This window comes from Rhipicephalus microplus, unplaced genomic scaffold (genome assembly GCF_043290135.1).
Source record: "Rhipicephalus microplus isolate Deutch F79 unplaced genomic scaffold, USDA_Rmic scaffold_14, whole genome shotgun sequence".
Taxonomy (NCBI): Eukaryota; Metazoa; Arthropoda; class Arachnida; order Ixodida; family Ixodidae; genus Rhipicephalus; species Rhipicephalus microplus.
This window is the reverse complement of record NW_027464587.1, coordinates 23,879,762-23,905,444: the sequence shown is the minus strand read 5'-3', so window position 1 is coordinate 23,905,444 and position 25,683 is coordinate 23,879,762. Positions and strand designations below refer to the sequence as shown.

The 25,683-nt window shown below is 44.2% G+C and overlaps 1 protein-coding gene across 1 annotated transcript in view; it reads right to left on the bottom strand.

Annotated features, from left to right (window-relative positions):
* Positions 1-220: 220 nt before the first annotated feature.
* The window catches only part of LOC119180588 (uncharacterized), a 495,071-nt gene continuing 469,608 nt past the window's right edge, over positions 221-25,683 (bottom strand). The window contains exons 2-5 of the mRNA XM_075882928.1: positions 6,183-6,645; positions 5,983-6,108; positions 4,424-4,530; positions 221-2,246 (exon numbers count right to left, since the gene is read on the bottom strand). Coding sequence (XP_075739043.1) covers positions 2,173-2,246; positions 4,424-4,530; positions 5,983-6,108; positions 6,183-6,340 — 465 coding nt within the window. The 5' untranslated portion in view covers positions 6,341-6,645 and the 3' untranslated portion in view covers positions 221-2,172. The remainder of the gene's footprint in view (positions 2,247-4,423; positions 4,531-5,982; positions 6,109-6,182; positions 6,646-25,683) is intronic.

The following is a 25,683-nucleotide window of genomic DNA, read 5'->3' as shown; positions in this document are numbered from 1 at the left end:
GTGCACATGTAGGTGGACAGTCGAAAACACTAGGTGGGCGGCATTTCTGGAACCCTCGGCTGCAGGTTCCCTCAATCATGGGCAGAGATTTTGCAATGTTTAAGCCCCTACCAATACTTAAGGTTAGATGGCATCCGATTCATTTTGATGTCCAATATTCAGATTTCTAGGGTGCTGCAGCCGAAATGATCTGGGCAAAGAAAATAAAGACCGCTCACAATTGTGCTGAAATAAAGTAGAAAATTTATCAGCAATACAGTATGCACAATACATTCTTACAGCAAGGGTTTTGTTTTCAGGTGTCCTTGTTGAGAAACGATTTAAGAACCTGCGTGATATCTTCAAAAGCAAACAACAAGACATACGTGAAAGACAAAGAAGTGGAGCCGGAGCAGCCGACATTCCAACAATAAAATGGCCCCATTTTGAGGCTATGCTTAAATTAATGGAAGGAGAATCTGAGCCTGTGGCTGAAGTTCAATATTAGTTGACTATTGAGTACTAAACAAAAAAAAAGTTGATTTAATTCACATGACTGTTATACATACACATAAATACACACATATCAATACACATAAGTACACTGCACATAAACATAGAAGTCCCAAGAGGTAATTCACAGTGGGCATGCATGTGATCATGAACATGGTGGCAATGGGCTGTTTTGATGTCGAGTAATTGTGGCTACAGCTACGAAGAATAACTCTGTGCATCATTCTAGGGTACTGTGCAACATGAGTGCCATTGACCAAAGGTAATGAATAATGCTTACCCTCCATTGAACAGAAAATGAAATGTTTTGGTTAGCATAGCACAATGCATCAGCACAACACAAAAAGTATAGCATACCGTACAAGTAACACGTGGACAGCTTCACAAAACAGAATATTGAAGACAGAACAGTAAGAATGAGAGAATTGAGTGTACTTTCTGTGTCATTCTCGGCTCTCATTTACCAAAAGAAGGAAGGCTTAATACAAAATCTAAAAATCTAAAGAGATCGCTTATTGCATGTGTCATGAGGCTGTTCATAGACAAGCATTGCACATATTCATTACAAGAATGCAGCATAAGTACTTATATTGTAGCAAAACAGTGAAAATGCTCTAAAAATGCAAACAATAGCACTGACAGAATCACATATTGCATGTTCTCTTGCAGCAGCCACATCACAACAGAAGAGGCTAACGAGAGGTGAGCATGCACAAAAATTTTCAGTACCATGTGCATGCACTTGTAGCTGTACACGCATGGACTTCAACCCAGAAACATTATTTTTTATTACTAGGTGATTGTACTTTGCAAAATTATGAAAAATACAAGCGTGCTTGAAAGGCGGTGTTCAGGTCGTTAGCTTGCCCAAACCACTGCATCTTTTTAAATACATTCAGCACTCAACACTGAACAAAAGCACACAGGAATACATGAGGGCACAGGCCTTGTTTCTGTGTGAATGTGGTTATTGTACAACGTCAAATATTTCTGAAAAAGCAAAGTATTCATCAGCAACAGGCCGCAATTAAGCAAACTAATGCATTATCTGCATACACTGGCAACACATTCATGTCAATTCGTTATGAACAAGTGCCCAGTGCTGATTGCAATACAAGTGAGCTGAATAATGTGAAGCATTCACTCATTCCTAGCAGTAAAATGATGCTGCAAAAGTCGTATGTAGCATGTGTTCAAGAAACATAATGACAGCAGGCACAGTTTCATCAGACACATCGTTTGCACAGCCATTTAGGATTGACTGTATAAATTTCATTCACATAGCCAGTGAGATATTGTTACGGGGTTAGAGACTTTTGTACAAAATGCGTTTACAAGGGAAAACCCACAGGCAAGATTCACAATGGCTTATTAACACCCTCACGTGCTTATCAGCTGCTTGAGTTCTTCCTCTACCTTTACTTCATCTCCGTGACAATATCTCTTGTTCTCATTTAGATGCGCAACCTACATAGCATTTTATTAACATAATAGGCACATTAAACTTCTGTATGCACACCTTCCATACAGCAGTGCTCAATCAAGAGGTAACGCAAGTGTAAAATAAACCTCGTGTTGAGTGAAATCATAATGGCATTTTAACTCCCGAAGAATGCCTAAAACTGTTCATGTACTAGTGGCATCATCAAATACATAGAGAGAAGCTTTCATCACTGCAGATCACCGCCTCGGCCAAGCCATGCAGCGGAACCGGAACGTACCCCTGATACGGCTGAGGAGACTGGTGTCGACACCTGCAGCAATGAGTAAAACCTTTATGAATCCACCTAAGTAATGACAAATGAAGGGTATGCATAGATAGCCAATCTATTAAATCTTAAAAACACGTTTTGTAACCTTCTTCATGTTCTAGCACATTTGGAGAAAGTGCCTAATGTTTTGACACCAGATTCTGCTGCACGCAATTGTAACACTTTATAAGTTGTATAATAATACTGCCTCCTTCTGCAGTGATGCTTCAGCAACCACCTCAAGAGAGCAGCCACCATCAAAACGGTGTGTAAACGAAAAAATTATTTTAGGTACTCCTGGCAAGAGATCACAATCACAACTTTTCGAAAAGGATCTCTTTCTGTACATTTAAGCAGTATGTATAATTCACTGCAGGTCACGCTCGTCAAGACGACAACGGACCTGCGAGGGCGCTAGGTGAGATATACCGCTGACTCTTAGAGGATAAACTTGCAGATTTTTTTCTAACAATCCTGCGCATGCTACAAAATACAAAACTTTATAAGGTTAACGCTCGGTCAAGTTGGTACACAGACATAGTAACAAAAAAGAGTGTGAGAACGACAAGGTAGAAACAGAAAAAACAGGATAGAGCACTGACTTTAAACTGATGTTTTTATTGTGGGCACATTTATACTAAGGCAGACAGAACCCATGTAACTACCGTAATATTTAGGCGTTAATATCAGAACATCAACACCCTGTCCCAAAACACGAGTGTCCGTTTCAAAGATCAAAAGCCCATTTATTTCGCACAGAGAGGTAGACGCCCTATTGACACATTTATCTTTTAAGTGTGCTATTTAATTTGCTTCAGTTCCTCTATATTTTTTTTCTTTCTTAGTGCCGAAAAGCACAAACATCAGTTGAAAGTCAGTGCTCTGTCTTGTTTCTTCTGTTTCTACCTTGTTGTTCTCACACAGTTTTTTTTTGCTAAATGGTGCTTCACGAAGTAACAGTGCAACCTTAAAGCATTCATATGCATGAATCGCAGATCACACTTGCTTTGCAGCAATGCAGGAGAGGGCACAAGCCATGAAGCTGTGGCGCAAGCGTGCATGGAGCACCTTGAACACATCAGAGCGAACAAGGGGGTCATCAAAAAAGATAACATTGGTTTCTTCGCTCTACGTACCGATGCACGCCTCAGAGAGCTACCAGTTCACATTGCACAAGATGTAATGCATGCAGTAGAACTTATGCTGTGTGAAGCAGAGGCAAAATTGCATCAGAGCAGTGAAGCAAATTGAAGTGTTTATATAATGTCAATGACACCCATCTTTTTTTATCTTGTGTTCACTTTTCTAGTCTCAACTTAAAGGGGTCATGACTGGTCACTCAACAATTGACGGTTGTCAGCAAAAAACAAAACTACAGAGTAAAATGTGCTAGTACACGTGTGAAAAGGGGCCTTAAGAGATCATTTTAATCAAAAATATGCCGTAGAAGTGCTCGGCTCCTAAAACTCAACCTACCACAAGTGACCGCCATTTTGTCATGGCATGCGAGACGTCACAAGCCGAAGGAGCAATGGCAAATGGTATACGCATTGCACATTCACAGGACCCGTTTTGACATCCGAAATTATTTGCTGCAAGTACCAGCGCTACATTGCTGACACAGTAGCCATGTTTCGACCCCTGGAAGTCATTTAGGTTTAGTGGAGAGTTCAACAATGCGAAAAAATTTGATTGCAAGCGCAGTTGATGACGGAACACGACCGTCTGCCAGATTGCACTGTGCAGCAGCTTGTCGAGCAAGCGGTTCGTGATGTCATGGATAGTGAGTGCGTCAGTATTGCCCAACTGTCAGGCGACTAGCTCGTTTATAAAAATATGCGATTAAAAATTAGCAGCTTGACCAAATCGCTTGAATTTTGCCAGCTTGTATGTGAACATACAAGAATCAGCTTATACAACACACATTATGGTTGAAAATTGGGTGTCATGACCCCTTTAGGGCAACTTATTTCTGTGATAATTGTAGTGATAACCGTGCAATAACCCAAATATTTTAACATGAATTATTTATTTTTGTGTTTTCATGATTATATTTGGACATGACAGTTTTCCCTGTAATGTATCTGTTGTGTCACGGGTGATTTTTCTCTTGTTTGTTTAGCTTAAGAAGATGCTATGTACATAAGTTCTGTAAGCAATAAAATGCATTTACAACCCACCTTCACCTTGTACGCCTCGAGTGCTGTTCACCACTTTGTCCTGCCAAGGCACCTGACCGTCTGTGACGAAGTAGTGCGCCAATTTATCTCGCACTTCCTTGGCATACCTAAAACGCATAAGTGCCATGTGAAATTTCTGTCGGCACAGCCATGATGGAAGACACACACTGTAAAAGGAGCATGCTGAGCTTGAAAATCTCACGCATAGTTGCATTTCAGTGTCATAGTCATGACGCTACATTGCCAAAGTGTTCCTCATTTTTATGTAATAATGAGCGCTACCTCTGCTGTCTATTTTCTACGGCATCATCACAGCTTCTGATAGAATGCATATTTACTGACTAACTTTAGAAATTTCGATATGTCAAGTTTCATGACAGCCAAGGTCAGCAACTGCTCGCATTTGGACAAAACCATTGTGCACTTTTGAGAGAACGATTGCGCTGTACAGTTAAACCTAATTAGGGCTGGTGCACACCGGCAACTAGGAGCGGTCGCGCGACCATTTGCGACTGGTCGCGAACAGTAGCACTGCTTGTGCACTCCGCAAGCTGTCGTATATGCAGTGAATATTTCTGTGCCTACACATTTTGGCAAATCATAAGCATGCATCAACCTTTTCATGGAAGAGCGTACGTGCTCATATTACTCAGGTTGAAGAAGGGCAACCTAAACGTACCTGTAGCAATTTGCTTAGCATGGATTTCTGAAAAGCTGTAAATTCGAGGAGAACCTATTTCGCAAAACGTACATCACTCAAGTCTATTGTTTAAATTGCTTTCACACAATGTGCTACCGTCCACAATATGTATTGCCACTGCGCTACTGTCCACAGTGTATTGTGTCACTGTCAATTCAACAGAACATACGTAAAATTGTAGCAAGGTGCAGGGGTTAAACGCTGGTCATGTTTGTGAGAAATTTCGCATGTGTACTTGTGCAAACACACACCGTCGTGCATGCAGATACATAAAGGGTGGTTGGTTGAACCTCCTCCCTCCTCGATGCTGAAAAATATTTTTGGCATGAATACTCTTTGAGTGCCTTGAACAGCACATCAATTTGTCCTAAATATTTGTGCATAATTGTACTCGCAAAGCTGAGGATTGTGTTTCACTTATTTTATAACATCATAATTGCGCTCAAGATAGTACCTGTGCACCAGGATAACAGAAAACGGGAACTGACACGTCCACAATGTAATGTCATTGTGTAGCGCACAATCCCATTTTCTGTGATTTTACAAGCGGAAACCACGTACTGGTTACGCAATAAGCCACAACAGATGGTTTTGAAATATTCACCACCTGAGATTCTTAACGTACGTGCGCAACAAACGCGCCAACTTAAGTGCATTTCGCCTCCACCTAAAGGCGATCGATGCGGCCGCAATCAAACCCTTCATTTACGCCTAAACTGCCGACCGCAGTAACGACTGCACCATCGAGCCCGCATACGTCATAAATGCAATTCGTTCTATCCGCCCAAGCGAAACTTCCTTACAAGCGAAGCGCAGCCACAAGCCACAGCATATTAATCTTCAAACCACACGCTCTTACCTAATGGTCATGGCCAGGCAGTCGTGCGCCGAAATTGTAGGCCGGTGGTTTGTGTCCTGCTTGTATATTGGGGGGCGCAGCAGTTCGAGCAAAGTGTCGAACGTTCGTGGCGGCATCCGCATGAAGCTAACCACCATAAAAAGAATGAGATAACATGTTATGCACTATCTTATAAGCACGTAAAACAACCATAAACTTACTCTCGGAAATACTCCTCGTCGTGCGAGCGCAAGTCGGGAAGCAGACGCCCTGTGTGGCCAGCCACTTCTCGCGAGCGAAGGGACGGTCTCAACCACCACCGCCTTGCTTGCTTTGAACGTTTTCGTGCTGCCAGCGCTGACACGTTGGCTGAGCACATCAGCACCGCCACAACCTCTTCTTCATCACTCGACTCGAAGTCTATGATGCTGCCGGGGGAACGCTACGCAAACACAGCCGTCAAAAACAAGCGCATCGCGCTCAGCGGGCTCCGTATCTGATCAGCTGATCGTCGCCGGTCGCCCAAGTTCGCGTTGATAACGAGATCTGTACGTGACTCTCCGGGTTTGCGACTTCCGGTCGCTCGCATGAATCCTTGCCGGTGTGAACGTCGCTCGCAGTTTGGTCGCCAGTCGCAAATGGTCGCGCGACCGCGGCTAGTCGCCGGTGTGCACCAACCTTAACCTGCATCACCATCAGAGAAGCAACTATCAGCCATACTGCCACAACAGTTCACATACCCGGTGGAGTTCACATATGCAAACTGAGCAGCATGTTGAAGCTGCTAGTCTATGCTCGAGAATTCGCCAATGTGGTTCGACTTGAGTGAACAAGGTTGCAAGGTCAGGATACGTCCAAAAGGGGTACATGGTCGACTATGCCAGCAAACAGCAATTGCAGGGTGATGGCTGTGACGACCGTGGAACAAGCCATGTTGTGAGGCAAGCGGTTGGCAATGACGGCCTGTAATATGAAGAGGAAGTGATTAGAGCCATACTAGTAGCTTATCAAGCAAACAAAGTAATTAAATGGGAACACTTCTCCAAAAGACTGCAGATAATCAGCTGACAGAATCTGTCTGCAACATTCTATTAAAGCTGTGCCATGACTGACGGAAAGCTACGTAACAATCTAGCAGGGAAAAAACGCAGCATTGAGGTAACTCAATTAGTGCAGAGATGAAATTTGTGAAGCTTTGTTGAGCTGAATGATTGGCTCCTTACTAATTACTGATGGCAAAGAGTAAACATTTCGAGCTTATTTACCATCTTATTTCAGTTCTTAATCTCAAACATATATAGTGTTTCATATGTGGGGTTGAACGTCTTTAAGCCACCACATGATCATGAGAGACGCCGTAGTGGAGGGCTCCGTAAATTTAGACCATCTGGGGTTCTTTATTGTGCACCCAAATCTGAGCACACGGGCCTACAGCATTTTCACCTGCATCGAAAATGCAGCCACCGCAGCCGTGATTCACGCCCACCACTTGCGCGTCAGCAGCCTAGTACCTTGGCCACTAGACAACCGCGGCGGGGCAGCGTAAGCAAATTAAGCCTACCTAGTTATTTTCAGGGTTGCAAAGTTTTTTGAGTTAATTAATATAGGTACTGCACAAAGAAAATTGTTAGGTATTTAAAATTGCCTATAGTATGGTGCTTACTAAACAGATGGCACGCACAGCGTAGTATTCCTTTCTGTCACTCCTCATCAGCAGCATTGGTGTGAATGGAATGGAATGAAAAAACTTTATTTCGGTCCTGCAGGACGCGCTTAGCGCGTAGCGGGCGTCTCCCACGTAGGGACCGACAGGGAGTACCTGGCGGCCGCTTCGTGGGCCTGCTGGACAGCCCATTGCTGGTCGGCGAGAAGTGAGCTCCTGAGGGACCTCTCCCACTTGCTTGATGTAGAGTCAGGAGGAGTTGTTCTACACTCCCAGAGCATGTGTTCGAGTGTCGCTGTGTGTCCACATGATGGGCATATGTCGCTGGGGTATGCATCGGGATAATAAATGTGAAGCGTGGCAAGGTTTGGGTACGTGTGTGTGTAATAGGCGTAGGGTTAATGCCTGCGGTCGGTTAAGTTTCGGATGTGGGGGTGGAAAAATGCGGCGTTCCAAGTAAAAGTGCTTTGTAATTTCATTGTACGTGATTGGTGCATCCCGATTAGTATCCAACCCAGCAAGATGAGGTTGCCCTGTGTGAAAGTAAAAAGAAATTCCACTGCTAATTTTATGCTTCCACACGTGCGTATGTACCTAAAACAAAATAAAAAAATTTCATCCAAAACATCAAGATAAAATTATCAGCATGTTTTTTGGTACACCACAGTATGAAGCAGAGTTATAACTAAAGAGCAGATGTAAAAATGCTCCAAAAGACAGGCCAGTTCATGAATAAAAATACTTAACAAAGCAAAATATAGCAAAACATTACATAGAAGTTTCGTCAAATACGCAGCTGGCATTCTCAGTATGTCCTGGCACCAAATGAGCGGACGTTACACAGCTTGCTGCTTGTCTCGTATGTCGCTTAGCATGCGGCCGCGGTTGTTGTCGCACGCCAAGTTGTCACAATATTGAATCACGACTCGAGAAGATTTCTCTTGCCCCACTTTTGTTCCGGAGCTAGCGTTGTCTCATTACTGAAGTCGAAGGCATGTCCCATCGTCGAGCAGTGTAGGACGAGTTTTGTCTTATAATGCGTGGCATGGGTGGCTTTTGCAACGTCTCCTTTGTGCTCTTTAAGCCCTGTTGGTCGCTTCCTGCACTGATGCATGCAGCGTCGCTTACATCACTGATCAGCACTTGCAGTCATATAGATGGAAAACGTGGTTTGTGAATTGTACTGAAGCCGTTATCTGAGCAGGTTTATCAACGACACCCAGAAACGCATGCAAAATGGAACAAGGAAATCGCGAAAAAACACAAAACCCGTTGTGTCTGTACCTTAAGCTGAAGGTTTTCAAGACGATTTTCGAATAGCACTTCTTCCACCGGGGACAAAACAATTTTCAAGCCTAATTGTACCTTGGTAAACGCGCTCTCTAAGCCCAAAGAGAGCACCCCTGCGAATGGTCAAAACAGGATTTTTTTTACAAGTTCCTCTGTGGTGGCTGTGACACCACTTATATTGGCGAAACTGGTAGGAAGTGGTCAACGAGTTTTAATGAACAGAAAGAGGACATTGCAAAACGCACGCATTTTCAGATAAAACTCATCAAACCCTGCTTGAAAATGGGACATGCCTTTGACTTCCGTAATTTGATGACGCTGGCTCGGGAACAAAAAAAGAGGAAAGAGAAAGCTTTTCGAGTCGTGGTTAAACCGTCATGACCAGCCAGCGTGCAACAAAAATTGCGGCCTCCATCCGGCTGAGTAGACACATACGAGACAATCAGAGAATTCGGTCACATCCAAACAATTGTTGCCAGTGCACACTGAGGATTCCACTCACATAAGAGGTGAAATGTCTGTGTAGATTTGTTATATTTTGTGGAGTAAAGTCGGAGTACATATTATAATCACTAAGGAGCATATTTTTTTTATATGTTAAGTTGAGATATCTTCAAATATTTCCAGAGAAAAAAATAATTATCCGAACAAAAAACAAATATTTAAAGACTTGCTTTCTATCTTTGCGTACATAATTCCCTCCAGAGGCAAAATAAACATTACTACTCAGCGTTCATGTCATGCGTTGACTACCGATAATCTACCATCTCATAATTATGCTATTGCGAGTAAACTGTTTTTTTGTGGAAATTGTTATCTGTGCGTCTCTTCTAATTGGCTACACCACCTGTGTTAATTCAAGAAGTGCAACAGTTAACTACCAAACTTTTAGTTGCTAGTTAGCTCAACAACTGCTGCTCACTCTATCAGATTGCTCCTTCTACATTTAAAGCATCGAAACAAACTGACCCAATTTAATGTATTTGCCTTACGTGAAATTTCCTATTTTTTTAGAATAGGACAAGCTCATTTTTGCTCTACACTTTGTCGTAAAAAATGAAACATTAATGTACTTTCTCGTCATGAAGACACTGTATCAATGGCTTCGCAGAGGCATTCCCTTGAATATCATGTTAGGCTGCAAATTCACAATACATGGTTAACTCGCGTACAGTGCGTAGTCTTCTTTATATTTGTATAACTTATATTAGCAACAATCTGACTCGTGCGAAGCAACATAATACCTGCATTTTACGACATTTCGTTTACCACATACTGTCTCTCTGACACTCAAATTACTCTAATATGCATCACTCTATAATGCCTCTGTCGGAGCTTACAGCACACTTGACAAAAACGAAAAAAAGGCGAAAGCATCGAAATTCCACTTGAGAGCTGCTTCTGTTCCGATAAACCATTTACTTTCAGTGTTTATGAAGATCTGCCTGTATTTTTGAAACATTGCTAGCAGGCCTTAGCTGCACACCAGTCTTTATGAGGCAGCACCTTGACGGGCATGACGTCAGCCGTCCCTGCGGCATATGTAAGCTTCCTGTCCTGCTACTTCCCTTTCTCCCCCTCTGCTTTACATCATGCACTCTTCCTTCAACAGAAGTGCTAAGATGACCCCCTTTTCTCTGCTTTACTCTCCAGCCGGTAGCATCATTCACTGCCGCTGCTATTCATATTCGTTCTAGGAATCCTCCAGAGAGAATGTAGTGAGTTGAGAGACACGAGCGATAGCTGGCGAGGTTTGCGAACCCGTTTCAGAGGATGTCAAATCTCACCTCTTCTACTTGATCACGTGGCCACTAGATGTGGCAGTTTGTGAAAAAAACACCAGAGGGGATGACACAAACTCCAGAGTTACCTTTAACAGTGGATCCCTCTGATCATATACTGTGGGTGTTGCGCAAGGTCCGCTTGATACTTATGTCGCTACATACAGAAGCTACCCGTAAAACTATCTTTTACTACTTCCTGGCTATCATTACACAAAGTCGTTTTTCGTGCCTTGCAGTGAGCAAAAAAATTGTGATTCATGGGCATGAACGGCGAAAAGAATTTGCTAGCCAAAACATTACTAGCCTCATGCATCGCTAAATAAATGTATCGTTTGTCACTTTCTTTTTCTTTCTGACATAGCTACTTGAAACCTTCAAGAATATAAATGGGGATCGGGGTGACGTTGGTAATGATGTGGTGCAAGCGTGGTGAGACGACAGAAGGAAAGATGAGGTCAAGCAGCGCAACATTCATACTTAGAGGGCGGTCTCACTCTTAGATACACGAATTAAGTGCTCAGATTTATTGAAACTAACGAGAGGCAATTCTTTCAGCTGTAAAACGAGTTACACACGCACCGCAATTAGTTTGTAAGACAGATGCAAATTGCACCCGCTGAATTTTGAACAACGGATCTAATGATATCATATTCATGCCGATTTCTAATCTAAAAAGTGGGTATTTATTTGATATGCCTTTGGCAGTATTCAAATCAGTGTGAAAAGTTAATAATATTCGCGCGCTCCTACAAAATAAACAGCACAGCACACATGGTCTGGAAGTTTAGAGGCCTTATCAAGCCAGAAAATTGCCTGTGGCTGCCTACACAAGTGCTACATAAAATCATTGGTTGACATCACAGATAATCAAACATTTTGAAATCATGACGTCATCAAGTGACATTGCCACTTGGTCGGAATTAGACAGATCCCCGAGAAACTGACAAATCGCATGAAATGCAGAAAGCGCATGGCGAGTGCATACAGTGGACCGAGACGCAGAAACGGATGGCTGCTTCGGCTTTCAGACCCTCTAAGACAAACGCATATGGGATTTTGGAAGTCTTTTGGGGACAGAAATTTCACACCCCACCTGCGCACTTACTGGGCTTTCACGAATGTGAGGGTATACCTGTCAGAATCTGATCAGTTTGTGGACATGATAATGCAGATATTTTCATTCCAGATTTAGAACAGCAGCACCGTGGTGTGGTATACGAAGTGATCACACGAAACGATTGCTTCTTTAGTGCTCACCTATGTGAGCGCTCAAAGCACTAGCATGTGATATGATTATCGTGAAAACTCACGCAAAGTCTTCTTTTTTCAAGGTTCTAATTCTTTCGCTCCAAATTTGAAATTGCCTCCCCCCTCCAACCCTTTTTGTGCTTTTACTATTTTGAGTGTTTGGACAGCACGCTAGCTGATTGGGACCCTTGGCTTAGCGAGTGAAAGCTTCAAAACCAGCCCGGGTATTGCATTTGTCATTTGGGAGGTGCAGGGGAATAGGCGGCTTACGCATTTGTGGCTGCAACCAGTGAGCACTCGAAGAAGTTCATTGGAAAAATACGCTCGAGTGCATCTACGTTTTCTGCGAACGTCTAATTTTCTAGGTGTCCAAGGTGACCGATGTTGAGAGTAAATGCGTTATGTCCCGCTGTAGTCAGTGAAGGCCGGGTGCCTAGAAAGCAAGATATAACATGACCTACATAAGCGAACAAAATATTTAACAAAGCTCAGCTTTGTTAGAGGTAAATGGTGACCGTCTTGTTAATTTCGGGCAGTTCAAGCTCTATTCTTGCTACCTCTCTGCTAGACTGGTCACTGCCCACTACAACAAGCAAATGGTATCACATCAATGATCTTTGAAGACACAATGATCATTCGCAATACAAGTGTTACCGTTATTTGAGAGTAAGTATTGTGCAGGCAAACACATTTTTTATCAAGAAGTTGGCATACCTAAAATATTGTTTCCACACTTCAGAAGGCGTCAAGATACTTGACGTTTGTTTTGTGGCGCGTGGCTGTGAACGCTATGGAGCTCAAGCAGACATCCGCACTTTTTGCTGCAGTGAGGAAAATACGACTCGTTATTAACAGTTTATATTTACTTATTTATACATACTGTCAAGCCCAGAGGGATTATAACAGGTGGACAATCTAAGGCAGTGATTAGGTACAGTCAATAGAAAGGGAAAAAACAATAAGAAAAATTGACAAAACAACAACAACAAAAAAGAAAACATACAAGAACATTTGTGAAAGTACAGTCATATTGGCCTTTTACTTAAATAACAAGAAAGATCACATAGCACCATATCATGTTTGCGAGGCTATCAAGTCGCTTTCTACTAGTTTTGAGAAAGTGGCTAAGGATGTGCTACTGGTAATGGAGGGGGACAGCTTATTTCATTCCCTGATCGCAAGCGGGAAGAACGAAAATTTGAAGGCATCTGTGTACTCAGTAAGGGGCGAGGGTATGAGAGTATTTGTGGCGGGTAGTTCTAGCTGCGGATAGCTTTATGTTGCCGGACTTGTCTATGTTTAGGTAACCATGTAACAGTTGGTACATCGGCTTTAAGCGTGCCAATATCGCCCGGCTTTTTTATGGTTAGTAGTTGAGCCCTCTTAAGCAACTCCGTAGGTGAATCTGTTCGGTTATATTTGTTAAAAATGACCCTAAGCGCTTGTCGTTGAACACCTTCGAGCTTGCTGGTTAGTTTTTTTGTGTGTACAGTAACCAGGCAGTGTTTGCGTACTCCAGGATGGGTCGTATAAGTGTATTGTAAGCCAGTAACGTTGTGTGTGGTGGTGCTTGCTGTAATCGCCTTTATTTAACTAACAGTCTTTTCAGCACAGATGATGTGATGTAATGGATATGAGACTCCCACCGTAGGTCATGTGACAGAATGACTCCTAGATACTTATGTTTCGTGACTTAGAAAGGGTAGCTGAATTGATGGCGTAATTGAAATTGTATGGATGCTTTTTTTTAGTTATGGATAAAAGCGCGGACTTTTTTTCGTTGATGTTCATTTGCCAATCACTGCACCAGGCTCAAACTGCGTGTAGCGCTGTATTTAAGGCGATATAGTCATCGTGTGAGTAGATTTCTTTGTACAGAATGCAGTCATCTGCAAATAATCTCCATTTAACATTAAACGGTGAAGAAAGACTATTCACGAAAAGTAAGAATAATACCGGCGCCAAAACACTGATTTGCGGTACGCCAGAGGTCACCGGTACGATTGAAGATTGGACATGGTTTAATTCTACGAACTGCAAGCTGTCTGTTAGGAAGTTAGAAATCCAGTCAAGAATTTGGCCCTTGCCTAGAAAAAGTTGGAGTTCCAAGATAAGTTTGCTGTGCGACACCCGATCAAATGCTTTCGAGAAATCTAGCAGAATAAGGTCAATTTGTTTTTGGTGGTCGATGCTTAATGAGGCGTCATGAACCATTTCAATGAGTTGTGTTACAGTAAACATACGCCTGGCGGAAGCCGTGTTGAAAAGGGGACAGTATTTGGTATTCTTCAAGGTGCTTCGCAATGTGCTTTAACGTTATGTGTTCGAGCAGTTTATCAACCATACGTGTTAAGGAGATGGCCGGATAATTGGAAGGTTCGTTTTTATTTCAGGACTTATGTATAGGAATCACTTTTGCTGTTTTCCAATCCTTTGGTAGGGTACGCAACGACAATTATCGGTTAAAAAGCAGGCACAGGTAGTTTGTTATTCACTCGGCATACATTTTTAAAAATGCGTTATATATGTTGTCTGCTCCGAAACTTTTTTTTTTGCCATCCAACTTCAGTAGTAAGTTGAAAACACGAATAATCGCTTAAAAGATTTCTTGTCTATAATTGCTACGTGACGCTGTTTTCCGTCATCAACTGAAAAAAATTGATTGGAAATAGCCATTTAATACGTTTGCGGATTAGGCATTTTCTTCAGGCGTTTCGTGGGTCATTTTATGAACCTTAGGATTCAAGTATTGCCAAAATTTTGTTGGGCAACTTTTTATGAACCGAGGTAGAGTTCTTTTTTCAAAATAAGTAGACTTGGCTGCCCTTATTTTATTTTCATGTCAGTTTTATCTGCGCCAGATTTTGTCGGCTATAAATATTCGGTTTATCTTTTAGATTTTTTTCTCAAACGCTTCACCTTTCTTTTATCATGTATAACGACACGTGCGACCAACAGATTCATCTTTCTGGTCTTCTTTTTCTTCAATGGAACGCGGTTTTGAAAGCATTAAAGAATAATTTCTTTGAAATTATGGCACAACATTTCCTTAGTCACTGTGGAGTCAGAGGCTAATTCTTGAAATGATGGAAATTTGCCAAAAAGTAAGTCATGAATCGCTACGTCATTGGCATTACAAAAGTCTGGAAATGTTTCCTCTGTATGCAGGCGTTTTAATGTCCTTATAGGTATCCTACAATAGGTTATTTTATGGTCTGAAATGCCGTCTAACAGTTCTATCTTTGCTTCATGTACCGGAAAGTTATCAGTGAGAAAGATTAAGTCCAACACACTCGAGTTGTGTACCTGTACACGCGTAGGCTGCCTCACTATTTGTGAAAGGTCTAAAGAAATAAATAAATCGTAAATCATTTCTGAGCAGGCGCTGTGGTACTGCATTGATTCCCAGTTGAAGTCAGGCAGATTAAAGTCCCCCACTAGAATAACTCTGGCATTAGATGCGTGACGCCGCATATACGTGCACAGGGCGTCCATAAACTCATGGTTTGATGAAGGAGCGCGGTATGCACACCCCAGAGCGATAACGGGGGTTGTGAATTTAAGTTTGCAAAATACAGCCTCTACGCCTTCTACGTCTGGAAGTAATGTGAAGGGGATCCTTTTACTTAGAAAGGCAGCTACGCCGCCGCCTCGTGTTGGTCTATCTTTGCGTATGATCGCGTAGTTTAGGGATGCTAGGTCAGCATCTTCGATATCACTTGTTAGCCACGTTTCAGTAACGGCCAAGAAGTCGGGTTTGAAGCCTATAAGCAACGATTCTAAAGAATCTAATTTGCTCATGATGTTGCGCGCATTCATATTTGCGAAATCTATTTCGTGTGATGCCTTATTTGTCGACGCTTTAACTCCTGAGCTTTGGGATGAAGTTTTTTTGTTCCGTTTAGTGAGGGTACTTCTGGCTTGGTTGTAAGGAAAATGAAAGCCGTGTACGTGATCAAGGGATTTAGTTGATGATTCGTTTGCTTCAGATGGCTGATTTAAAGGTACTCGTTGGTGATACGAGAAGACAGGGGGATGAACATTTGAGATTCGTCAAGTTTTGTTGCGACTTGACAGTTGTTTAGCACTATTCGATTCCGTGTCCCACATGTAAACGTCATCGTTAACGAACAACTTAATGTAAACGAGATAAATACGGGTCACCGTCCTTTTTTTAAGTTCTTTGAAAGCTGCAGCAGTTTCCGTTTTTTGTCGCGCACGACCTCAGAATAGTCTCGAGGTACGCTTAGTGTTCTGTTTTTCAGTTTGAAGCCCTTGCTCAAAATGAATTCGACTTCCTTCTCGTTGAAAAATTTTGCAATCATTGGACGCTTCTTATCCGCGGAAAACTGGCCCAGGCGGTGAGCTCTAGAAATAGACGAAACAGATATGCCAAAATGGCTTGAACAGAGCTCCTTTACGATTCTCTCAGAGGCCTCCCACGACTCGCAACCGTCAGTATAGGAGACTCCGTAAAAAAAGTAAGACCGGTGGGAGCGGTTTTCCAAGTCATCTATTTTGTCTTGAATTTTTGAAATCTCTTACTCATGCGTGGGGCGAAACCCTGAATTGCTCCCTGTCACCTTTTACTGTAATTCATCGATTATTACTCGCATCTTGGAGATGTTTTCCGCGTTCATGGAAGAGTGCTGTGTCAACATTGACTAAAGTTTGTTCTCGAGCTCACCTACTCTTTGCACCAGAGATTCGAAATCTTTTTTGAGGTGGAATGTAGGAGCAAAACCTGGTTCAATGATTTGAGAAGGCTCACATTGTTAGCTTCAATACATTGCATGCTATCAAAAACTGAATTAAGCTTCTCTTCGTGAGTTTTAGTCATAGGGCCAGGATTCGTTTCGATCTCACCTCCCAGGAGCAGGAGGCATCGAAGATGGAATGCACACTCGCGAACTGATTCAGGGCACGAAAGCACGACAAGGAAGAGATCATCTGATCGGAAGCTGTCAGATGGTTTTTTGGCAAAGCAACCAACCTGCAGACCGAAAAGACAGATGCGTAAGCCCTTCGTTGTGTCCTCTATCGTGTCTCCGTGCCTACAGAAAAGATACTGCTGAATGCTTGGTAATATCGTTTCCAAACTTGATGACGTTGTCGTCGCGGCTGCGCATCGGTGATATTCCAGGGGGCGTTCCATGTGCACGGACAGGTTCACGCAAGTTGTTTCCAACAGGCGCAGATCCATGGCAGGCACGGCCTTGCAAATTCCTCCCTAGGGCGGAATGTCGTCCGGAAGGCCAAACACCGACGCACCGGCCGCGACCACGGCTAACTGCAGAGCAAAAAGACAGATGCGTAAGCCTTTCGTTGTTTTCTCCATCAAGCCTCTGAGCCCCTATATTTTAGTTACTGCGCACATGCAAGTTTTTTTCCCACCATCTTGCCCGCAAACTATCAACAAACTTGTCACTGGGCCCTTTTCAAGTCTGAAAAGCACCTCTATGAAGGTTACCGAAATTGAAACTGGGGGTCCGTAGCCTCTGAAGTTATCTGTCATGCACTGGTAGAAAAATCTTGGGGACTCAGCATTTTTCTGGAATGATTTGCAGACGATTCAAGCTACCTCTCAGTTAGCAACTGTCACAATTCTGTGCAATGTTTGTAGAGGCCGCTTGGCCTTGTGACCTCTCCTCCTCTCCCAAGAAAAAAAAAACGTGACGCGCGTTATGTCGCCACCCCTTCACATGTGCAGACTAGTCCTTCAAAAAAGGTACAATTTATACTACCCTCCAAACAGTGTCACATGAAACACACACTGCCAAACATTTCTCACCTCCCCGCGAAGGAAAGACCACCAGGTGATGTCCTACGAGTCTCACAACTAGAAGAAAGCAAAGTCAAGTTCTCTGTGTTTCAGAAACGCTTCTGCAGTCCCCAGCTACAAAGGCGAGCAGCCAAGCAGGTGCTCGAGTCCTCGGCACAATTGCCAAACCACTTAGTCAGGAATGTGGCATGCTTTGTTCCGTTCTTTCTTTCCGCACTCCGTCTCTTTCTTTTTTCAGCAGCCTCTTGGAGTTACATTGTGTATTGTAGACGCAACGACTAAATTTACCCACTGGGCTAGAAACTGAAGTTTGAAATCTGGAGAAATAACCCATACGTGTTTCAGCGACATATTCATGTTTAGCGGCATCACTTTCGACAAACGTCAGAACTGACACGAGACAACTTCATAGTTCTTTTCACAGTTGACGCCACCACCAAAAAATATTTGCAATATTTATTATTTGTTGAAAATTGTTTGAGTCACGCACTGCTACGCAAAGTTAGTGAGCACTGCTAATTACAAAACATGACATAGTCCTGCCAATGTGCGATAATTGTGAATCAGCAATAAAAAGTAAAATTGCACAAACCTGGCAAGTAGAAATATGAGCTAAATTCACTCGGTCTTCCATTTTTCTGACGAACGTATGGCAATTTCCTCTGCATAGAAAGGATTGCTGCTTCAACATTGAAAATTTCAGATATTCAGCTTGGACAGTTTTCCGTTGTTTGTTAATGCCTGAACAAACGGGTCCATATATTTGTGAAATCAAGCAGTTAATTTTCATGAGCTATTCGTCAGACCGTGAAACAACTTCACAAAGTAATTGCGCACAATGTAGCCTGAAAACCCAATCAATATTGCTGTTCCATACAAAAAAGAAAAAAGTTATTCACTCATAAACCTACATTGTTTTGCTCGATTTGATTGAAGCCTGCATGACTTTTTGATTGCTCTACTGGCTACTTTTCTTCACAGAAACCTTGCATAATGTTTTATGAAAAGGCTCAGGAAACTTCATTTGGTTATGTTGAACAGTTTTGCCACACTTACAGTGCAAGGAAAGCTTGTTCAGCAAAAACACTAGTCTTTGCTCGCACTGTTTTGAGTGCTATGCAAAAGCATTTCATTGTAGGCAACAATACTAGCTGTCATTAGAAAGTAGAGATTGTAAGCTTTCTAATGCAATGCAATTCACATCAATTGGCTGAGCGTTGAACGTCAGCAAACAGTGAATAAAATGCAGAAGGGGGGGGGCTGCCGGAGTGGGACCGTCTCCTTATTAAATCATTGTTTTGGGCTAGTTGGTACATGCTTACTTAATTATAAAAAAGATGTATACCATCGGGGAAGAAAAATGAGGGCAGAACAGAAAGGGCGTCACTCGCAACTAACTTTATACTCGAAACATCAGCGAAATATATAAGCGTACCAACCTTGCGCACGCACATTGCCTCACATGCTAGTCAAAAACACAAGATAAGATTGACAACAGAAGAATTATGACAAAAAGCCACTAAATTAAAAAACGATTTTGGAGAATCGAATTCCCCACCACGCAAAGCAACTGATGTAATAATAACATGCCTGTCTCTCTCCTTTTACGTAGTATGCTTCCATAATTTTGCGTGCTAAGGTGTCATTATTTTTGCCAAGGAAGGATACACTAAAAAACCCAGCCCCGCACTTGCAGAAACCACAATGTGCAGGCAAATTTGCCGGTGCATAAAGGACAGAACTAGGGAGAAAGAACTTCCTGTGAAAGTTAAACTTCCGGCATATTTGCCGGCACATTGTGGTTTCTGTAAATGTGAGGCTAGGTTTTCCAGTGTATCCGTCCTTGGAAAAAGTAATGATACCTTGGCACATGAAGTTATGGAAGCACTCTACATAAATAAACAAGGGAGATACGCATGTCTGTGTTACATCTGTTGCTATGCGTATTGGGGAATTTTCGTTTCTTGGCATCTTTTTTGCTTAGTGGCTTTTTTGCCATCATTCTTTTATTGTCAATCTCATTGCATGTTTTTAGACTAGCATGTGAGGCAATGTGCACCTGCATGGTTGCTACGCTTATATATTTCGCTGATTTTCAAGGAATAAAGTTAGTTGCGAGTGCCGTCTGTTCTGTTCGGTCCTCAATATCGTTCCCCGATGGTATGTATCTTTGCATAGTTGCGTAAGTACTGTGTTATTTTCCAATAACGAAACTCTTGCAACACCAAAATTTTTCAGTTCACCTGTCCCTCTAGTTACAGCAAGGATAAGTTGTATACAGAAAAAATACAAGAAATAGAAGCATCAAACCATGCACCAGAATAAAAATATTAGAATAAGCAAAACGAAAAAGATGTAGCCTAACTGCTCGCATCTCTAAATTTCACCAAAAGAGAATGCTGCTTCTCTCAAAGGTGCAACGATAGCATGCTTACATATGCGTCGGTGCACCTTGCAATAGCATACACCTCTACTATCTCCCTGACCCTTTGACCTGGACTAAGTGCAAAAAACTTCACAGGTGTCTTCAAAAATGGGCCTAAGCGAAAACTAAGCAAACCGAGAAACCGAGATTCCGAGAAACCTTTAACTACTGTTTAAACTGCAATGGTGACTGCAATGGTGCTCACAGAGTGTATCAATATGTAGTGTTCCGGTCTGAGCCACTGACCTTCTTGCATGTCACACAACAAAAGGAGCATTTAAGGGCTCAAGATCTTTCATAGACACAGCCTGAGCACTAACACAAAAAGTTTGCATAGTATTTGCATAATAACGCATAATATTTGCAGTCGTTAATTACACACTCATAGTGGATGGAACAGTTATTTATCAAGAAAAAGTTCTTACAGTGCTCAGTCACGATGTCAATTTTAGACGGTGCTAAACAAGTGAGGTGGGACGTAACGTGGTTTACATGCGAACGTAGCTGGCTACATTGCTCTGCTCAGTGTGCGCGTGTAGCCTAAATGTCCAGATGTTGCTTCGTAGTGGCACGCTTCTAATACCTCAGAGCGAAGAGGGGTAAGGACGACAAGCAGGTAGGTAGACCCGTCTGACGCGAAGTTCATTTTGTACAGGACATTGTTTCGCAGACAAAACGACGATAGTCCTCTTGTAAAGGCTTTGGGTGCCTTCTGGCTTCGTCCTTCCAAATAATTAATCAAGCCAAGTAGCTCAGGATTGTCATGCTGGTGATCTGCGATGGTTGACGTGTCGAGGATTCCGAGGAACGCTGTCTCTTCATCAAAAGCAGCAGCCGACTCTATTGGTGATCGAGATACGGAGTGGGCGTCTGTGTGTCGATTTCCCGACTTATACACCATTGTTATATCAAACTCCTGTAGTGTAAGGCTCCAGCGTGCCAATCGCCCGGAAGGATCTTTCAGGCTTGGTAACCAACACAACGAATGATGGTCACTGATAACCTTGAATGGGCAGGCGTACAGGTATGGGTGAAATTTTATAACTGCCTCCACCGCGGCGAGGCATTTTCTTTAGTAGTCGAGTAGTTTGCTTCTGTGCGTGACAGAGTTCTGCTTGCGTAAGCGATCACTCTTTCCTCGTCGTCCTGGCGCTGCACAAGCACAACTCTGAGGCCAACATTGCTGGCGTCAGTATGGAGCACTGTAGAAGCTGTGTCATCAAAATGGGCAAGCACGGGTGTCGTCTGTAGACGTTGCCGCAAGTCGTTGAAAGCATTTTCCTGTTCGTCGCCCCAAACGAATGCAACGTCATCCCTCGTGAGACGAGTTAAAGGTGACGCGATGCGCGCAAAATCTGGAATAAACCGCCGATAATATGCACAGAGGCCCAGAAAATGCCTCACTGCCTTTTTATCTGATGGTGTTGGAAACTGTGTGACGGCGGCAACTTTTTCGGGGTCTGGACGAACTCCTGCGTAACTGACGACTTGGCCAAGAAACTGTAGTTTCTCGAAGCAGAAGTGACATTTCTCCGACTTGAGCGTCAGGCCTGCGGCTCGTATGGCCTTGAAGACCATCTGCAATCGATCAAGGTGTTCGTCAAACGTTTTAGAAAACACAATGACGTCGTCAAGATATACTAGGCAGGTTCTCCATTTAAGCCCAGAGAGAACGGCATCCATGAGACACTGGAAAGTAGCAGGCGCGGAGCAAAAGCCGAATGGTAAAACCTCAAGTTCGTACAGTCCGTCTGGCATCACGAAAGCAGTTTTTTCACGATCCCTGGGGTCTACTTCAATTTGCCAATATCCGCTCTTTAAGTTCATGGAAGGGAAGTAACGTGCATTTCGAAGCCTGTCAATCGAATCATCTATGTGGGGAAGCAGGTACACGTCTTTTTTGTAACCTAATTTAGCTTTCGATAGTCCACACAGAAACGCAGGCTGCCGTCCTTTTTTTTCACGAGAACAACAGGTGATGCCCAGGGGATTTTCGACGGTTGAATGACGTCGTCTTCAAGCATTTTTGTTACCTGCTGTTCTATCGCTTCTCGTTCTTTTGAAGCCACACGGTACGCATTTTGATCGATTGGTCTAGCCGTGTCCTCTGTGATGATTCGGTGCTTGGTCAAGGACGTCCGGCCAACTTTCGAGGTCGACGCAAAACAGTCGTGGAACTCGTCTAGCAGCACAAGCAGGCGTTCCCGCTGTTGCTGAGTTAAAGTAGGGCTGACGCAAGGTTAGGTGCTAAGTCACGTGTGTCTTGTGCAGGTGTTGCTTCGAATGCTGAAAAGCAGTCACAAACATCTGCGATCTCGTCGAAATGTGCCAACGTTGTGCCTTTTGGAAGGTGCCGTCGCTCGGAGGTGAAATTGGTCAACAGCAAGTTCGTTCGGCCGTCGGTGACATTGACTATTCCTCGTGCTACGGAAATCCCGTGTGTAAGAAGCAGCGAGGTTAGTTGGTCGGCGACTCCTTCACCGTCGAACGGTATGTCACATGCTACTGAAACGAGGATACATGATCGAAGCGGCACGACTATATTTTGGTCTTTGAGACGAAAGAATTTGTGCTCTGGTGATGTAGGATCAGTCAGACGAGCACTCTCGTAAAATGATACCACGCGGTCAGGGATGTTGATTATTGCGCCATGCTCCCTGAGAAAGTCCATTCCTATAATTGAATTTTTGCAGCACTCTGGGAGAACAATGAAAGTCGCGATGAAAAAAGAATCTCCTATGCTGATTCTTGCTGTGCATCTTTCAGTAGGGAGCAGTAAGGGACCACCCGCTGTTCTTATACGTGGTCCTGTCCATGGCGTTTTTACTTTTCTAAATTGATTAGCCAGCTTGTGACTTAATATGGGAAAATCAGCACCAATATTGACTGAGGCCGTCACTTGCTGTCCATCAATGTTTGAATTGAGGTCGGCGCTCACCATTTCGTCGTTGTTAGTATTTGCCGGCGTCGAGTCCTTCTGTAGCGGCAGTACTGGGGACTTTTTATCGTCTTGCGGTCGGGCTGCGACCTTACCCCGAGAGGTCGCCGCCTTTAGTTTCCCCGGTAAGGGCTGGGCGACCTTGTTCCCCGAAGGTCGGCAAAAGTACGTCGATTCGGTGACGATGTCTGAGCAGGGAATGGTGAGCGTGACCTGTGGGCGGAATTGGGCTGGCGATTAGGAGGCGACTCATGATAGGGAGACCACGTTGTTTAAGGTTCTCGAAAACCAGGGTCGTCATGGCGAACAATGTAGTCGTCGTTGACACGGCGACCGTCGTACCCTAGCCGAGACGGGCGAAGCGGTGTGTCGCAGTACCAACAATAGCGAGCTATATGGCCGGCACCACCACAGTTGAAGCAGAGAGGGCGCCGATCGACGGTGCGCCAAGCATCCGTTCTGCGAAATGGTGAACGTCTTCTGTCCTCTCGTGGTGGTGAGTAAGGCGCGGCAGGTGGTGGCTGGTGGCATGGAGACATCGGAAACATGGGCCGACGTCTGAAAGCCTGCTGCAATCGTTGCGACGAAGGTGCGGCTGTAGGCGGCTGGTAGTATGACGTAATAGGCGGGACGGGTGGTGGACGGCTGACAGAGTCGGCGTAACTCAGTTGACGCTGATCGCGGCCGAGATCAGCTGCTGAAAAAGCGTGCCTAAGTTCGCCACGAACGACTGCGGCAACGGCGGTCACTGGTGTATCGACTGTAGGGGTCCAAAGCTTCTGAATTTCTTCTCGGACAATATCCCTGATCAGGTCACGTAGGGAGCCCTGATTGTCCAGAGTCACTGAAGCGGCGTTCATTGGGGTGGTAGTGGACGAGCAATCATATTGCCTCAATATTTGGTGCAGCGCACGCTCAATGGCAGTGGCTTCTCTTTTAAAATCGGCCACGGTAGTTGGGGCATTGCGCACAAGTCCAGCGAACAGTTGTTCTTTCACGCCGCGCATAAAGTAGCGCAACTTCTTCTCCTTGGACATGTTGGGATCAGCCCGACGACAGAGGCGCGTCACGTCTTCAGCAAAGATTGCCACAGTTTTGTTAAGTTTTTGAAGCCTTAACTCGAGCAACTGCTGAGGTCGCTATCGACGGTCGACGCTAGCATAGGTGTCAATCAGCTGCTGACGAAACTCATCCAATTTGGATATACGGCCTTTTCGATTCTCAAGCCACGTGTGAGCGCCGTCGTCGAGAGTGAAGTACGTGCGGGCGAGCTTCTTTTGAGCATTCCACTGGTTGATGTCGGCAACGCGTTCGTAATGCTCAAGCCAATCTTCAACATCTTCATGTGGGGCACCACTGAAGCGATCAGGCACAAGCGGCTGAAGAATTGTTACCTGGGCCTGATTGGAAACGAGGCTGCCTTCTATCCCTTGGACCAACTGTGGCTGGCTAGCGGAGGCCATTGGTAGAGGTACGTAATGCCTGTTAGAATGTTCGTTGAAGGAGGTGAGCTCAGGAGATAGGCCTAGCAACCGCCGACTGAAGCGGTGCACTGGTGTCGTAACAGGTGGCTGCGTGTCGGGACTTGATGAACGGCTCCCAGAAGGGGTATTGAGCATCGGCAGGCTTGCTACCCAGCACCTCCACCAGTGTCGCGGTTCAACGTAAGCAGTGCACCGAGACGTTGAGTCCGAGAACCAACGGCGTGTGTTTTTATGCAGGAGCCAAGAGCAGGCGAGCAAAATAAAAGCACGTCGTCTTCTTCAGTCCCCCTTTTCACGAGCTGTTGGCACGCACATCGTCTTCGTTCTTTGTTTTGGGCGCGGCAATATATTTGCAAGAGCGGTTGCAGCACTGGCCAGTCTGGCTCCAAGCTCGATCAGCAAGCGGCCTTTGTTCTCTTCGTCGGACACATACGCGCATTGACAATATGCATTGCGGCAGCGTACATGTAGCAGAACTCCCGTCGGCAAAGGAGCCGTTTCGGCGCATCTAGACGTCAACGTCGTTGCGCGAGCAGTACTGCTTCAGGCATGTGACGTGTACGATGTCGCTGGCCTGAGGGGTGAATCAGGACGACGAGGCAGCAGGAGCAATTTCATAAGTGACGGGAGTCACCGCCCGAAGCATTCTGTATGGCACTGTGTACGGAAAGAGCAGTTCGTCAGACAGGCTAACGTGCCTGGTGGGAGGACATAGTAGAACCGACGAACCGGTCGAAAAGTGCACACGGTGGTGTCGTTAATCATTCCGAGGCTTCACGTGCGTTGGCGGCCCGGCTTAAGTCGTCCAAGAAATATTCTGTGATCGGAACTTCTGGCAAAGGAATGACTGTGTCGAGGGGTAATGTGGGTTTCAGATTGAACAACAGAAAAAATGCGGAATAACCAGCTATGTGATGGGGCGATGAAGTTTATGCAAATATCTCCTATGGTAGAGCCAGGTCCCAGTCATAGTAGTTTGAGGACACGTACTTTTAAAGCACGTCGGTTAGGGATTGGTTCAAATGCACCGTGAGCCATTTGTTTGCGGATTTTACGACGTAGTGAGCTTGTGGTGCGTTGAAATTGAGCGTAGGATGTCTGTTTGATC